We start from the raw sequence: 16,214 nt of genomic DNA, 5'->3' as shown, positions 1-16,214 counted from the left end.
CTGAAATAACTGGTAAAAATCACTACTTTCCTTTTTTCCCTTGCTTGCTTTAATTTTTTTGCACCATCTCAAAATGATGACTGAGTCCAATAACAAATAAATGTCAGCAAGTGACAGAAAATGACAGTAACATAAAATAAATAAAATCATTTAATAAGTGGCCTTCAGCTGGGTTCATGCAGCTGTCAAAGAAGCCGAGGTTTGGCAGCTACTTGAAGCAGTAGATGGTACAGTAGGGGAAAATGGCACCCACTGCCCAAGCAGCAGTGCTGGATAGTCAAGGTTAGAAGTGCTGCTGGTGATGGCGATGGCACACGGTGAGCTAGTTGCCTGAGGTATGCATTATAAATTGCTTTTGCCTACTTCCTTTGAGAATCTAGGAAATTATTATTTTTTTAATTATTAAAAGAATGTTATTTAAGTTGTCAAGTATTGCTAGTTTGAGAAATAAGAAATGCCAGATTTACGTACAACCTAAATTCTGTTCTCCTGTGCTCTGTAATAGGGCTTTAATTAGTCAGTCACAAGCTCTTCTTTCGATAGGACTCCCGTCTCATTCAGTACAAAAGAGGGCAGAATTAAGGTTGCCTGGACAACTGTAAATCTGGAGTATTCTCACATTTGAATACTTGACAACATGAATAACATATTTTTATTAGTTTTATGTAACTTTAGAATTCATTATCCACATTGCAAAATTATATGACCATCACTAGCAAGTTTCAGTGTGCGCTAAGATCTTACACAGAGTCTCCTGCTTTCCACGTGTGCCAAGCCACATGCAGAGGTGATGTTTGTGTATATCCACTGTGTCAGTATAGACAAATAGAGGTTTACCAACAAGTCTGATTGAACTTTAATTAAATTGAACATTTAAGGCATTTCATGGAAAATAATGTTTCATGCTTTTAAAAACAAAATGAGGTTAGAAAAAAGCCTTGCTAATCAGCTTCTGTGTTCTTATTTCCAGGACCTATTAAGATGCAGAGTGTTGACATCAGGGATTTTTGAAACAAGATTTCAAGTAGATAAAGTAAATTTCCAGTAAGTCTATTAGTAATAACTTATGAATATCATACTAATTTTTAACAACTTAGTTCAGATGTCTGTGCTCATGTACACTTCGTATAGTATGTTTAGGGTGGGAGTTGGGTATTTTGGTTTGGTTTGGTTTATCTCTCTTTCCATAGGTCCTAGTAAAATTGCCTCATACTTTCTTAAAGAGAGCTGATATGAATTACATGTATCAGTGACAATCTATTACGGTGTTGTCTGTGGCTGTTCTTACTAACTGGTTCATTGGTATAGCACTGTAAACTCAGAATACTTTTGGGGATAAGATCTCACAGAAGTCACAGGTCAGACTTTGTATAGTGGGATAAGGAGAATTGAATGTCTCCCTTCTTCTAGAGGGCTGCAAGCTCTGTGTTTGTCAAAGTTTTATGCTGTGTCTTTGTAAAACACCCACCATCGGGCTGCCTCTGCTCACCGGTTCTTGCCTAGAAAGGTGGCAGTGCTGACAGGCAGGACAGAGCTGCCCCCGTGTCCTCCTCCTTACAGGAACACACTCTCCTGCTCCCCACCCTTCAAAATATGCCAAAACCTGTCCTTGCTTATAGTACAGTAGGTCCAGCCTTACATGCTACATGCCCTTCTGTGGGCTGGAAAGGCCAACACATGCCCTGGAAAGAGTACATTTCTCATTTCATGGGTTCAGTAGCCTTGTGGCAGAGCTGGGCAGGGGAGCTGTGCAGCTGTCGGACATGCAGTGTGGCATCAGCAGACCTCTCTGCCGCTGTCCTTGAGGCTGTCAGATTTTTAAACTGAACCCTTGTGCTGCATGCTTCAGGTGACTTTCCTAGTGCACATAAGTGACATAACATCCTATGGCTTTTTAACAGCATGTTTGATGTAGGTGGCCAGAGAGATGAGAGAAGAAAATGGATCCAATGCTTTAATGGTAAGTACAAATGTTCCACATTTTTATTTTGAACCTACTCTCTGAGATTTGAGCAGTCTAGTATTCATATTCACACATAGTGTGTCACTAATACAGGAATCCAGTGTTACAGATATTTTCTTGGGGTATTTTTGTCAGTTTGGGGAGTGAAGGCAGTGTTACCCCAAGGAACATGTATGTGCTGGCATAATGGAAATGTTCTTTTCTTTTGTGTGCTCTGCCCAGATGTCACGGCTATCATCTTCGTTGTGGCTTGCAGCAGCTACAACATGGTAATAAGGGAAGACAATAACACAAACAGACTACGGGAATCCCTGGACCTTTTCAAAAGTATCTGGAATAATAGGTAAAACATACCTCATTTCCCCCCCACGCTGCCCAGTTTGGCTAGTTCAACTCCTTACAAAATAGGACTCCTCTTACTATATGTCCAGATTGCTTATTCGGAAAATGTCCAGGTAGGGCCAGGTCGCAGGGGTGTCCCCGTGGTACGTACCCCTCCCCGGCAGGGGCCATGGCACAGCGACAGTGCAACGTGGCGTTTTCGCGCTGCTGCCAAAATGATGCAGGGCATGGGGACAGCTTGGAAAGAGCAAGCTCCCCACGCTGGCTGCTGCGAGGGAAGCTGGGGAGACCCTTTCCTGGCGTCACAGTGCTGCTTGGCCGAGACTGAGAGCATCCTCCCAATTCCATTTCGTCTCCTCCTCAAACACAGCAGCAGGAGCAGCTAGCTGTTGGCGTTGCATTTGATTCACCGTCTGGTGCTGCGCTCAATACCTGTGTGGGCAGCTGCTCTTGTAAGACCTGTCTCTGAGAGAGCACAGTTTCTCTGCCTTGTGGGATGATATTTCAGATCTAATCTAATTGTAACTGCCATTAAATTGCCATTCTGCCACGGTGCATGTAAATTATAGATATGTAACCAAATAGCAATCTGAATAGGTTACTGATGGAGAATAAGTAAAAAAAAATACACAAAATAAGGTAATGAAGTTTTCAGTATGTACCTGTGAGGATGCTCTGCACTGAGAAATGATTGAAGGTAGAGCAAGGAAAAATGTTAAATGCAAGTCCCAAAGGCACATCGTCACAGTGATGGCTAGGTATTAATTGGGATTATTTTGCTTTGTTCCATCAGGTGTCATACAGGCCACCCTAAAAGACGGGATATCTGTGTGGATAAACTAATAGTTAAGACAGAGCAGTCTGAGGGAAGGCAGCTTTCCAGCCTTTTTCTCTTGCTTCAGCAAAACCACACAGAGTAGACAGTAATGTCTGGTTTTGGACTGTGGTGCTTTTAGGAAATGTCATCATTTTTCCAACTTGATACCAAAAGGATAATTTAGGAAACAGTACTCGAAGACTTCTCTCTTCAGCAATGTCTACAGCAGTTTTTATAAACGTATTTACAGATCCTATAAATATATCCACCAGCACAGGTGCAACCCAATGGAAACAATAATTTAGGTCATCTTTTTTTTTCTCTTGAAGCATGTTCCACACTACTTCACTCTCTGTCCTTGCGGGGATAGCCAGTAAATTTTCTATTGAAGTGATATGTTTTCCTTGATTAACATGTCAGAGATAACACAAACATTTGGTTTGGTTTTGACAGGTGGTTACGGACCATTTCTATCATTTTATTCTTGAATAAACAGGACATGCTGGCTGAAAAAGTCTTGGCAGGGAAATCAAAAATCGAAGATTACTTTCCTGAATACGCGCATTATACTGTACCTGAGGACGGTAAGGTTTTTCACCACGTGAGGAATTGGACTTGCTGGCACAGCCCAGCCCATAGTTCCTCTCTGTCTTTCACATACACACACACATTCACACGCCATTCCTAGTGTGAATTGTTGGTCAGGTAAGGAGCGTGCCAGCAGCAGGCAGCTCGGAGGTGCCCCAGAGTGGGCAAGGTCTGAAGGGGCTCTGGCTGCTGGGCATGGGGGGACTGAGGAGGGCTGACACCAGAGTGCCTGCCTTCCCCTGCTTTAGAGCAACCCATGGTCCCAGGAAGACAAAGCTGCTGCGCATGTCCCTCCCCTGACAGATGCTTTTGCCTGGGTATCCCGCAGTGCTGAGCTTTGTTAGGGATTCATTAGACTTATTTTGTGGCCATTCTGTATCCTCCAACACTGCAAACTTCAGCCTTTGAAAATACTGACAGGAAGCAACTTTGCCCAGCAGACCAGCACATCGATAAATACAAAGAGAGCTGTGACAATAGAGCAATTAGCACGGGTTTGGTTTCTTATCAAGGAGGACAATGACTCTTACACGGCAGTAACCTGTTGCATAAGTTAACTCTGGTATTATGCCAGTTTTATACCAGGCAGAAGGCTTCCCAAGTATCTCAGGTCTGTGTCTAGCAGAAGGGATAAAACTTGCCCTTTCTGACCACTGGCCTCTACCTTACCCCAATGGCACCCATGGCTTGCAGACACCTGTCAGAAGAGGGTTTCATTTATCCACTAACCATCAACAACAGCCTAAGTTATAGAAGTCAAGAGAGTAATAAGCTATTTTCAGCTTTCATTCAGGTTGGGAATTTCAGGAGTGAGCTGCTAAGTTTTGCATGGAGAGGATAAATAAAACTCTCCTAAAATCTGAGTTAACCTGGCACCAATTTTGTTATGCTAAGGGCTCTCAGAAATCTTCTGACACAAAGAAGTCTTCTGTCACCATCACACAAATCTTCCTCTCCCAAACACACACCACATATATACCCAGTTTGGATAAATATTCAACCTTTTTTAATAGTAAGCCAGTTGCCAGAATAAAGTCACTTTTGGTGTTTCTCAGTGGGATTTCACAGTGGATATCCACTATGATCCAGAATATTCACACATGAAGCAGCTCTGTATTTTTAACCTGTAGTTGTTCGTTTATTCTTTAATTTCAGCTGACATTATTTAAGGACAGCAGCACTGAACTCTTAGGATGCTGCTGATTGTTCTGCTGCTCTATGTTTACCCCTAGCGCTATAGATAAGAGCAAAAAATATGTTTCCATATTCTGATAAATTCTGCCCTTTACCATAGTATGTTCATTAGCATCTGGTTTGGTATCTTAGATGAAGAGAAATCATGCTGAAGGGAAAGGAATAGGTTATCTCTTCACTGTATTGTTTTTACACTTACAGTAAATACAGTTGTTACATGGCCTAGGTAGAGATGACTTTGTCTGCCAACAGAATTTAATTGAAGGCCCCTTGATGGGCAGTATGTCTAAGTATTCTGCTGACTTGGGGCCTAGAAATATAGATATAGATTAAAAGACCTTTTGATGCTATCATTTTTTTTCAAGTGTAATCTTGGACTAACCATTTTTAAACCCAAATTCCCGCCTGCAGGATCTTTATTGAAGAGATACTGTTGTGCTGCAGAAACTGAACAGCTCAGCTGCTTTTTCTAGTCATATTTTCTGATAAAAGTTAAACCCTAACTCCCATTTGTTTTATATCTGTGTGAACAAACTTGTGTTTGTGAGTAAGCCTGTTCCTGATATGACCAATGACATTGTTGCAACGCTTTGAGCAGTTTTCAGGTCCCCAAAAGATGTTAAAGGCGTAGAAGTTTATTTCAGATTTTACAGTACCTTTCTATTTTAGAGTTACCTATTGGGAATCTCCTGTGGATGTTTAATATTTTAAGTTATCTATTGAAGAATGTTTTGCCAATTGACAGGGTTAGCACAAAGGACACAGGCACCAAATTAAAAAATAGTAAACTTATTTTTACTTATGTTTAAAGTGATAAAATAATGAGGAAAATAATACAGTGAAAATGAATTAAAGCAAGATAAGGTAAAGCAGCAAAATAATAAGCGAACTACTATAGCAAGCATAAAATAAGGTAATGCACCTAATCATTACTACATAGAGTTAGCGATAGTGATTAAGAAAGATACATCACCAGTTGCCCTGTATTACCATCATCCAGATCCACAGACGCTGGGGAGCCCATTTACAATGAAGGATTTCGAGAACTCATCCCAGCAATTGGGAAATCAGTGCGTCCACTGTATAGAGGAGGCTTCCAAATTTCCCTGCAAACGGTCCCCGCTTTTATACAGTTAAATAAACAACTTCATATTTTAAACTGCAAAAAAAATCTCGTGTAATTTTTTTCCTTATTAACTTTTTCCCACATTTGGCCAGAACCCGAGAAAAAGTTAAGAAGAAGTAAAGGTGTCTGGTTATCTTTGACTATGCGTCTCTAAACAACGCCCGTCACCGCCCTGCTACATTCTGTCACGTAGAGGTCTGTTTGAAGGTTTGAGATGGTTTATCTCTCTTTGGCAAGTGGGGCTACTGTTACACAGCTATTATCTTACAGGAAGCGTTACAGCAATTCTCTATAAGCGTTACAACAAAAGCTTTTATAAATTGGCATATATTCATAAGGTAATACATTGCATATGTGATCAATATGATACATATTAGGTATATTGTTAGGTTGTGGGGTTCACCTAGAGGTCAGCTTTGGTTCAGGGCCTCACTGCTCAGGCCCTAGTATTTCAAAGGACTACCTCCTCCTCATTAAATGTTTTATTATGAAAAGTAGATGATTGTTTGCATTTAATGTTTCTGATGTCATTTATTTTTAATTGAACAGCAACACCAGATGCAGGAGAAGACCCCAAAGTCACAAGAGCCAAGTTCTTCATCCGGGATGAGTTCTTAGTGAGTAATTTTGATCTTGTGTGTGATTCTGTCATAGGAAATACTGTCAGATGGCGTAGTTTATTTAGGGAAAACTGATGGGGTTTTGCATAAAGCTAGAAGGAGAAGAGAACGTCTGGCAATTCCCTGATTCTCTTCAGCTGCCCATCTTGCAGAACCTTCCCCAGTGCTTCCATGTTTCTGCCCATTTTATATAAAGTCCCCTGCCCTGCAATGTTTCACACAGCAAGTAAGTGCTAGTGCCAAAAATGGTCATGTGCCTGCCTGCTTGATTCCAGGTTCAGTGTGGGTGCTGGCAGCCCTCGCTGCAGGGCGGTGCCAGGCACTGTTTCCATTGCCAGTTAGTCAGGTTTTCTGTGGTTGTCCTTACCTGTAAGATGCTGTTGCATTGAATGTTTATTTTGTGTATCAGTCCAGTCGCTGTTTAAGCAAATAGCCTTTTTTTTTCCCTATCCTGCATTTCTCCAAGTGCTTTGGTACTGGTAAGCTGTCAAGAGGGAACGAACAAAAGGGCAAGATGGGTGAAGGCTGTGCTGAAACAGCCACTTCCAGTTTTGTGGGGTCAGGCACAAAAGGCTGAGGTTTTGGAGAGTGGGGGACAAAGGGGACAGGGGAAATAAGCTCAGCATACAGGCTGGAGAGGGGGAGGGGTCTGATGTCCTTAGCCAGGTGCAAAGAAGAAAAGGTGTGTATTTTCTATTTTCTACCTGTGGCCTTGTCTCTGCTTTATGCATTTCTCCCCAAGTTTCTTCATTTATGACCTTTTCCTTGTCCCACTCTGTTTAATTTTGAGACATGATTCCGAGAAATCTGGTTTTATTCGTTTATAAGTTTTATTGCGATTTATCACAGTAACAGGTCTGCGTAATACGTGGATACGTGTGGAAATCACCACCATGGCGCTGCACCCCATAAAGCACTGGTACTGGCAAATTTAAAGCTTGTAGTTTGAAGAATTTTAGGAGGTTAAATATAAACACATTTACAACAACTGCTGCGACATGGTAGTATATGAGTATTAGGAAGGCAAAACACATTGGCTCCTGATTTCAGGACTGGGGGGGCCCTGTGGCCTCTGGGAACTTGGGCGGCATGCCTGGCTGCTCAGCACCGTTGGTTTGTAACAGGGGGAGCAGGGGGTGAGGGCTGGCAGGATGTATCTTGTAGGAAATCCTCCTTCCTTTGGCTCAGGCACATCCTTTCTTCTCCTAAGCTCTTCACAGAGGCAGCATGCTTGTGCACTCCTTGTTTAACCTACTCCCCAGCCCTATTTTGGTGTTTTGTACACAGGGCTCTCCAGCTGCTGATGTTTTGTTTTGATACATCCCCGGTGTACAGGTAGGCCCCATTAAAGCAGTGGCATGGCCCCTCAGGTTCATGCTGGTTTTTAAAAAATCTGAACACAGACCAAATCGTGCATTTGGCTCCTTGCTGAAAACTGTCATCCTGACCCGGTAGATGCAGGGACACCAGTATTAAATATTCCCACTTGTGTTACAGGAAGGTAAATGCACTCGCGTTGCTGTCCCAGGGGATGTTTTTTTCCCCTCTGAACTGGTGCTAAGTAACATGCTACTATTCAGAATCAATGTTGAGCAGCAGTGAAAATACTGCATTTGTCCTAAAATGAGAGAACTAGAGCTGTAGGGGGCAAAAAACCCCTAACATTTTGAGAATACAACCTTTGGCATTATTTATATGTAACCAGGTATCGCCAGAACATTGTAGGCAGCTTACTGCTACCTTAGATGTTAGTGGATCAGTGCACAACATACACAAATGCTAATTTCCTGAAAGAACACTTATTTTACCAAAACAAGATTGAACATTGGGTCAGGTAGGGTGGTGTGCTCCCTATTGCCTGCATCTGGGTGGCAATATGTTGCCCCTCGCTGACCACGTGTAACATTTAGTCCTAGAAAGACCACGCGGGGATGTTAATGCCCTTGTTACAGTGTACTGAGACCGTTTTGCTGGAAGGAATGGCGCTACAAGGGATGAGGACAAGTATGGCCATAGCAGCTGGAGGCTGCGCGTATAGACGTGGGTCTCAAACAGAGCAAAAGAGCCACGGACCCCTGCAACAGGGCAGGGCTGAACTCCTCCGAGGGATGCGAGTGAAGAATGAAAAAATGCAGCAGTAGTTGGAAGGCAGACTGGACCATCATTCTAGGGACAATTTTTTTTTCTGCAAGGATAAAAAATGTTTAGTTACTGGTCTCTCCTTGCTGCATCTGAGCAGCATCATACCACTGTCATACAGGACAGATGTGCAAGGGAAAAAAATGAAAAGCAGCTATTGGATCAAAAATGGAACCTCTGTTGCACTTTTTACTGTTTTAAAATTAGTGTCATTGTGAATGTCCATGCATACCACTGCCTTCTCAGTCCTTGGGTTCCTAAGGGACTGATTTCCCTCAAACTTCACCAAGACAACACTCTCCTCAGACCTTTCTGGAAGATCTGGAGGTCTGTATCCTGCAGACAGGCAAATACAATGTACATTTTAGTTGAGTTTCAGTATCTTGCCACCATTGCAGAAATTTGCAAAACTTTTTTTCTTGTTTAATTACTGTTTAATGTACAACATGCTTTAAATATGCTCCGAACAACCTCATCAATTGGCTAAGTTATTAAATTAGTATTTTTCATGAGGTAAATCCTTGAACTAGGTATTGAGTGTAGCTTAGTAAGAAAATAATTTTTAGTATATGTTTGGAAGCCCTCTATTTAATTAGTGTTCAGTATCTAATGTTACCTGCAAAAATATGCAAATTCTTCTTGATCTAATTATGTAAATCAGGGCTTCTAAATGTCTATAGTTTTGCATATTTGTAGGTATTTAAAATGTCAATCCCACACATAAAATAAATCACTGTATTAAATATATATACTGTAGCTAGAGAGAGAGAGAAGTCTTTTGTTGTTTAGCCATTATAATTTGTAATAAAATTCAGAAAGTATTTATAGAAATTATTCCAAGAACTTACCTTCTGCTTTTGTGAGATTCCATATATATTCTTCAAGCTAATGATCTAGATTGGATTTATATTTATCAGTCCTATAGTAGAACAGATTTTTTTAAATTTTTTTTTATATATATTTTTTTAAGATCCTGGGGAATTTTAACAAGATAACCACAGGTGAAGTGATGGTGGCGCTTAAGAGAGCAACCTAAAAAGTTGTACAGTAATCTCGCAAAAAATTTATTTCTGCATGGTCTGGTTTACTGGATTTGTGCATGTTTTATTATTCTATGGGAACCCAGCCACTCTGGTGATAATTCCACCATGTTCTGGTCTCAATAATGATACCAAGTCTTCAGCTGACTTAATAGGTGCACTAAGTAAGGGTAACGTCAAGGGCCTTCAGCTTCCAGAAGCAGAAGCAGTAGGGTGCTGTTCTCTGCCACTACTGGCTTCACAGCTGCAAGGTTTTTCAGTTTTGTGTTGCCAATTTAAAACAAGAATTCAAAAATTTGCCACATGATGGCACCAGAAGAGAAGATAATTCCTGGGACAGATGCGTGGCAAACTGCAGTGCTGTCAGCAGCACAGCTCAGCTGCACAGTGATGTGCAGATGAATAGTTTGTGCAAATTACGATAGCATCAGTGGCTCTTACAAAGTACTGATTTAGTGACCCCATAATAGTGTCCACAACTTTTTTTAATCTTTATTTCAAATTTGTTATTCATATTGGACCAGCCCACAGACCTCCCATCTTTTTATTTGTTAATTTTAATGATCTATGTACAGAACTTCCCAGGTTTCTTGGTATGCTGTAGGTCTATAGACTGCCGAGATGTGAAACTTCCCATGACAAGGCACCTGACCTTTCTTCTCCTCACGCTTTCCACAGAGGATAAGTACGGCGAGCGGAGACGGCAGGCATTATTGCTACCCACACTTTACATGTGCAGTGGACACAGAAAATATCCGCAGAGTGTTCAACGACTGTCGAGACATCATTCAAAGGATGCATCTCCGCCAGTACGAACTCTTGTGAGGGGATCACTGTGGAACCTGTGGTTTTAAATTCTTTGCTCCTTACTCTTTCTCTTGATGCTACCCCACACAGGCTGGAAGAATATACTATAGAAATGTCAGTCTCTTCACTTTGTTTACTTTAATTATTTAACCTTAAAGCTGATTTGAAGCAAGTTTGGGTTGGTTTTCCTTCATGCTTTTTGGGACTATTTTTGTGCTTTATTTTGACATACCACTTCTTCGTCATTCCACTAAGCCCTTTGGCTACCTCTGTTCCCTTAGGTTTTGTTTTTGTAACTGAAGGTGACCTGCTAAATTTTTTCCAGCAGGTTAACATCAGTTCAAACTGGTATGTCAGCTGGATGACACTAAAGTCATACCTATCCCTCTGTGTGGGTTTCCTTTTTAACATGACATTGAAGAGTACTTGATGGGTGAAAAAAAGATTAATGCACTTTGTATCAGGTTATTAAATACTGTTGAGGAAGTAGACACACAATGTAGCAGCACCACAATATTTATTACTCTGTCACAGTTTTTAGCATTTCTGAGTTGCAGGTCAACTGATAAAGTGACCTCCTCTTTTAAGCCGTTACTGGCACAGGAAGTAGAGTAGATAATGAGAGGAATAGTGAAGACAAAGCAATTTTTCTGGGGTTTTGGAGCTAAGTGTCTCTGTACACCTCAGGCATTTGAATTACAGCTACTTTTCAGCCTGTTGCATCTAGGCAGAAAATTTATCACCCTCACTTATGTTATTTGTGCTGTCCACAAATGATCCTTTTAGTTCAGATCATTCTTGGACAACAGTCCTCTCCCTATATATATTTTTTTGTTTTACTGCTGGTTTATTATATTGTACAGACTGTAAAATGTAATATTATTTTGTACAACTTTATTGAAGAAAAATACTTGTAGAAGATCTTTGTGCCTTGATTATGGCTGTACCTGTAAAATGAGCTAAGATGTAAGTATGTTTTTGATTGCGCTGTACAGCTTGATGTCAACCTTACCTGCAGCAGTGACTGGAGGTAAGAACTTTATCTGTAGAGTTTAGGGGTTTTTTTTCTGGTTTATATAAAAATGCTCTTTAGTATAAAAATTCTAAATTATGCAAATTAACCACTTACCTTTCCAAGTAAGGTATTACAGTCACCGGATGTTGCAGCAAACATGCCTTTCTCTTTTGAAGTCTCAGCTTTAAAACATTGGAATTCATTCAAGTGTCCAAATTGCAACCTGGTGTTGTTTTAATGGGAACCAAGGATTTTATTTTTTTCCTTTATATTTAGGAAATATGTTTGGTAATTCTTTGGTCATTCATAGAACTTCACAATTGCACAGGCCAATTGTGAATGTGTAAAGCACCATTATATAGAGCTCTTCAATCTTTGTACCAACAGCAGCTTTCATTGTGCAAGTAAATAGCGAGAAAGAAGAAAAAAAAAAAAGGTGTATAAACCCTTGTGTCTGGCCTAAGAGAATTACAAGATGACATTTTTATTTCTCTTTTAATAAAGAGACACATTAGAAAATTGTTTTATTTTAAATATTGTAGAATCAAAATGTGTGAATATTTCTCAAACTTGAATAATTTATGCAAATGACATTCTCAAAACAAGTTGTGGTACAGTACAATATATAAAAAGCAAGAATTGCTGTAGCAATAAGGCATGTCCTTTTTAGTAACTATAACACTGCTTTATATTTTATACATAGGTGTTTTATGTCTGTGACTATATACTTTTCCTGTGTCCAACATAACCTGTACAAATGTCTAAAATTACAGTTGCAATAACAGAAACCTAGAGAAGTGTTAGACTACATTACTTTATAGAGTGTTTTATCACACTTTGGACCATTTCCCCCACTTCATTTTAAACTTAGGGAGAGATTAAGAGCTAACACATTCTCCACATTGGCATATAAATCAGCAGGTTTGATTAACTTTTTACTATAAGCACCGTTATTAGTTATAAACCCCAATCAGTTGGTTTTTTAAATTGAGACTACAGATGAATTGAGAACTTGTTTCTATTTGATGATAAACAATCCCATTTTAGATACTATAATATGACTATTTCCTCTTCCCAGAAATGTGTATACTTTGATATTTGAGCCAGAAAGTGAAAGGCTGAGTGGAATAAGCTAATAATAAATAAATTCCCAAATGCAAAGATTCTCTCACTTCCCATGCCAAAGAAAGTAATAGAGCGAATAACAAAGGATGGTCTTTTCTTTAAAAAAGAACCCCAGCCCAGGAGTTCAGGTTAGAGCTCCCAGCCTCTGCAAGAAAATGTCCGCAGGAAAACTGGTCCTGATGTGAAATAGTCCCTCAAGTTTTTCTCGGGTGGGTGGGGAGTAGCAGTAGGTTTGTCGCTTCTTCCCTAATACAAAGCAGGCTAAGATGCTGAGCTCAGATTTTACATTGGCTGTGCTGCCATCCTGGTGGGATGTGAGCTTTGGGCACTGCAGCACGGCTGGCAGCCTCCCTGTCCCTGTGAAGAGCTAGCGCAGTTCAAGATGTGACTCTACAACAGTTAACTGAACATGGCAGGAATCTAAAATAACATGCATTCCTATCCCTATCTATCCGTAGACCGAGGGCCAAGGCATAGGATGATGTTACTGCAGCTGTATTTGACCTTCCTTCTTGCAGAAGATCGTCAAGTGGAGGGCCCCTCACCACACCGATCTCTGGGATGCAATAGGGCCCTCTTTTTTTAAGCTCATCATAGCACATATTTTTAAAAATAGCAGCTTGAGGTGTCACCCTAATTTTTTTTAAGCAGGTTTCAAGTGTGTATCAGCAAACTGGATCCACAAGCTTCTTCCCGTTGTTGTCTGGTAGACGATAACTGCAAACTGTAGTTGGATAGCAATTTAATGTCTCGGGAACTGGAAGATTTCTTGTCCCAAACCACAGTCCCTTACCTACAACATTCTAAAAAGGTTACAGAAATTCGGATCTCCCAGTGCTGTTGTATCTGCCTGACCCTAACAAACAGAAGTATGACATTAGAAGGGCCATGCAGCAATAAAACAGAGAAACATTTCCAGTTTGCAGGACTGAGCCTCCACCAGGGTAAGACACCAGTGCAGATAAGTGATGAGGCTATAGGATTTACATATGTACAGTTACACTTTTAATATACATATTTGATACAAAAATTACAGCAGGAAAAGGACTCATTTGATTGTAGAATACAGTATTTTTGTACAGCATGAAACATTAATTTCAGTTAATTATTTATCCTGTAGTAGTCATATCAGCTGTATAGGACTTATATGGTATGTGTAAATGCAACCTGCCTTCAGACTAGCAATCAAATTAGGTCATTTGCTGGCATGAATATAGTCTGATGTTTGACTGTTCTCAGCTTTGGTATTTCAGTGACTGAATGCAGATGTCTGGCTCTTCATACTGCTTTACGCTTACTGATTAAACGCTGAGCAAAATAAAATGGTGGAGTGAGAAGCTGAAAATGAGCTAGTATCAGGATTACAAGCAGAGCACCTGCTGCACAGTATATAGTAAAGACTCTGCTTTCATATGGAAGGAAGCATTTTTGGAGGGAGAAGTCAGTTGGTGTTATGCTGCCCTGGAAAAGAAATGAAGACTGTCACTTTGCTGTTACGGTGGGTTCTGAATTAGGAGTAAACACCACAGCTATCAGATCTCTGATTTCTAAATTCTGTGTTGGGTGGCAAGGGTTGGGGCCAGTTTCCTAGTACCAGTGCCTTCTCCAGGGGGCTGAAGAGTCCATACCTTGCGGTGCTGGGCACTAACTGGAATATTCTAGCCCAGAGGCCAATCTTCCTTATATTCCATCTAGTGTAAATAGAGAGCTGGGCTCCTCATCTGATCTGCCTTCAAGAGAAGCCTAACTTTAGCTGCTGTAAATCCACCTAGAAGGAGCCTTCCCAAGCTAAAGTTAGGTTTTGTGAATGTGCCCCTTCCTCCCCTCAAGCCCCTCCTCCTACCCAGTACATGCTGCAAAAAAACACGTTGGCTAATCCAAATTCTGAGTAACAAAGAACTTAATTGGTTTTTGGCTTGACTTTGCAGTTCAAATTAAAGTTTACAACAGACAGAGGCCGAGTTAAAACAGTAGTGAAGATGATGCAACTTCAATTAGCCAACCTGGTTTTGCAGTGAAGATGCACTGTCTGGCATGTGCAGGGAGCATGTGTAGTTTGAAGGCAGCTACTCTCAGGAATATGGAATAAACAGAACTACTTTCAACAAGAAATACTGACAGTTGCATAAAATGCATTTAAAAGTTTGGGGTTATCTGTGTATTAAGTAGCCTAAACTCAACAGCAGTAAAGATACACGAAAGATTTGTCCCCAGGTCACAGACTACTCTACAAACAGACTGTAGCTTTTGCTTCTTACTCACAAGTTTCTAGGAGTTCTGTTTTATTTCTGAACTGGGGAAGTAATTGATTTACTCTACAGATATACTGAGCACTGGAACTACCTGCAAGAGCATAACCAACACACTGTATAAAATGTGAATTGGAAACAAGGAGGCAGACTACTGGCATGTTGACAAACATTTTCACTGTGTGAAGCAGCTAATGCACAAGTTTGAAAACCATGATCACCATGCAAAAGATTTTGAGGCGAATACGGTCTTGTTTTCATAGTTGGTAAAACAACCAAGCCAAACTAGTCTTTCTACTGTTCAGTGCACAATACTGATTATTTTTACAAGTCAAGAGTTTACAGTGCACCCTCTTTATAAGAAAACATTAGATGCTTGTGCCCAGATACTAATTAGATCCTTAACAGCATTGCTTTGTACCACACACAACACGTGGCTCCCACAGATGTACTTTATAAAGTGGATGCAGTGTACTGAGCGGGTTGGGTTGGTAGGAAATTTTTTATTTTTTGTTTTTACAGGTAGAATCAGTTTTAAAATATAGCTGACTGCCATGTTGATTTATTTATGAAAGTTATCTGACAAAAATAAAAAAAATTAAAACTTACCATGATGAAACTAGGATTGTTTCTATTCCTCCAACTGAATGACGGGACGCTGATTTCTGGAATTTTCCCCACGTGCAGCACTTCACAAGCACTATGTGTATGCCCACTGAGAATCAGACGGGGATGAAACCACCATATCAGCTAGAATACAAAATGGTAAAGCACAAAAATTAAATTATCAATAAAAATAAATTGAGCTTAAGACCCTTCTTTTTCTTCTGACAGGATGAAATTATGGGGATTCTAATATTCTCACAAAGTGTCTTGTGTAAACTTCTCTTTTCCAGCAAGATGTGTTGATATTGTGATATTAATCATGCCCATTTGTCCCTCATCCCAAAAAATGGAATATTTTTTTGTCCATAGAGATGAGAAAAACAAAGGCAATAGCATGCTGTTGACATCACAGACAGGAAAACTTTGGGTTTAGTAAAGCAATGCTGTTTTCTTGTCTAAGGGAGAATCTTGTACTGCCCATCTTGAGTGAAGACATCTATACGAAAGGAAACAAATACTGCCCGTTAGATTTTCTGGAAATATTTTCCTTGTAGTTACTAATTCAGCAAAAGCAGTGCCTTCC

At 40.3% G+C, this 16,214-nt stretch overlaps 1 protein-coding gene and 1 long non-coding RNA gene across 3 annotated transcripts in view; one reads left to right on the top strand and one right to left on the bottom strand.

Moving 5' to 3' along the window:
• Positions 1-12,443, top strand: part of GNAL (guanine nucleotide binding protein (G protein), alpha activating activity polypeptide, olfactory type) — a 14,072-nt gene extending 1,629 nt beyond the window's left edge. For both annotated transcript variants that reach the window (XM_010081745.1, XM_010081746.1), the window contains exons 2-7: positions 971-1,044; positions 1,902-1,960; positions 2,186-2,306; positions 3,576-3,706; positions 6,580-6,647; positions 10,508-12,443. In XM_010081745.1, coding sequence (XP_010080047.1) covers positions 971-1,044; positions 1,902-1,960; positions 2,186-2,306; positions 3,576-3,706; positions 6,580-6,647; positions 10,508-10,654 — 600 coding nt within the window. In that variant the 3' untranslated portion in view covers positions 10,655-12,443. The remainder of the gene's footprint in view (positions 1-970; positions 1,045-1,901; positions 1,961-2,185; positions 2,307-3,575; positions 3,707-6,579; positions 6,648-10,507) is intronic.
• Positions 12,444-13,758: 1,315 nt separating this feature from the next.
• LOC104467823 lies at positions 13,759-15,777 on the bottom strand. Its single transcript, XR_727612.1, has 2 exons — positions 15,635-15,777; positions 13,759-14,237 (listed from the first exon to the last, which is right to left on the bottom strand). It is a non-coding gene; the product is annotated as an uncharacterized LOC104467823 (long non-coding RNA).
• Positions 15,778-16,214: the final 437 nt, after the last annotated feature.

The sequence above is a fragment of the Pterocles gutturalis genome, unplaced genomic scaffold, assembly GCF_000699245.1.
Source record: "Pterocles gutturalis isolate BGI_N339 unplaced genomic scaffold, ASM69924v1 scaffold47724, whole genome shotgun sequence".
Lineage (NCBI taxonomy): Eukaryota > Metazoa > Chordata > Aves > Pterocliformes > Pteroclidae > Pterocles > Pterocles gutturalis.
The sequence above is the reverse complement of the archived record's forward strand: the minus strand, read 5'-3'. Positions and strand labels throughout refer to the sequence as shown.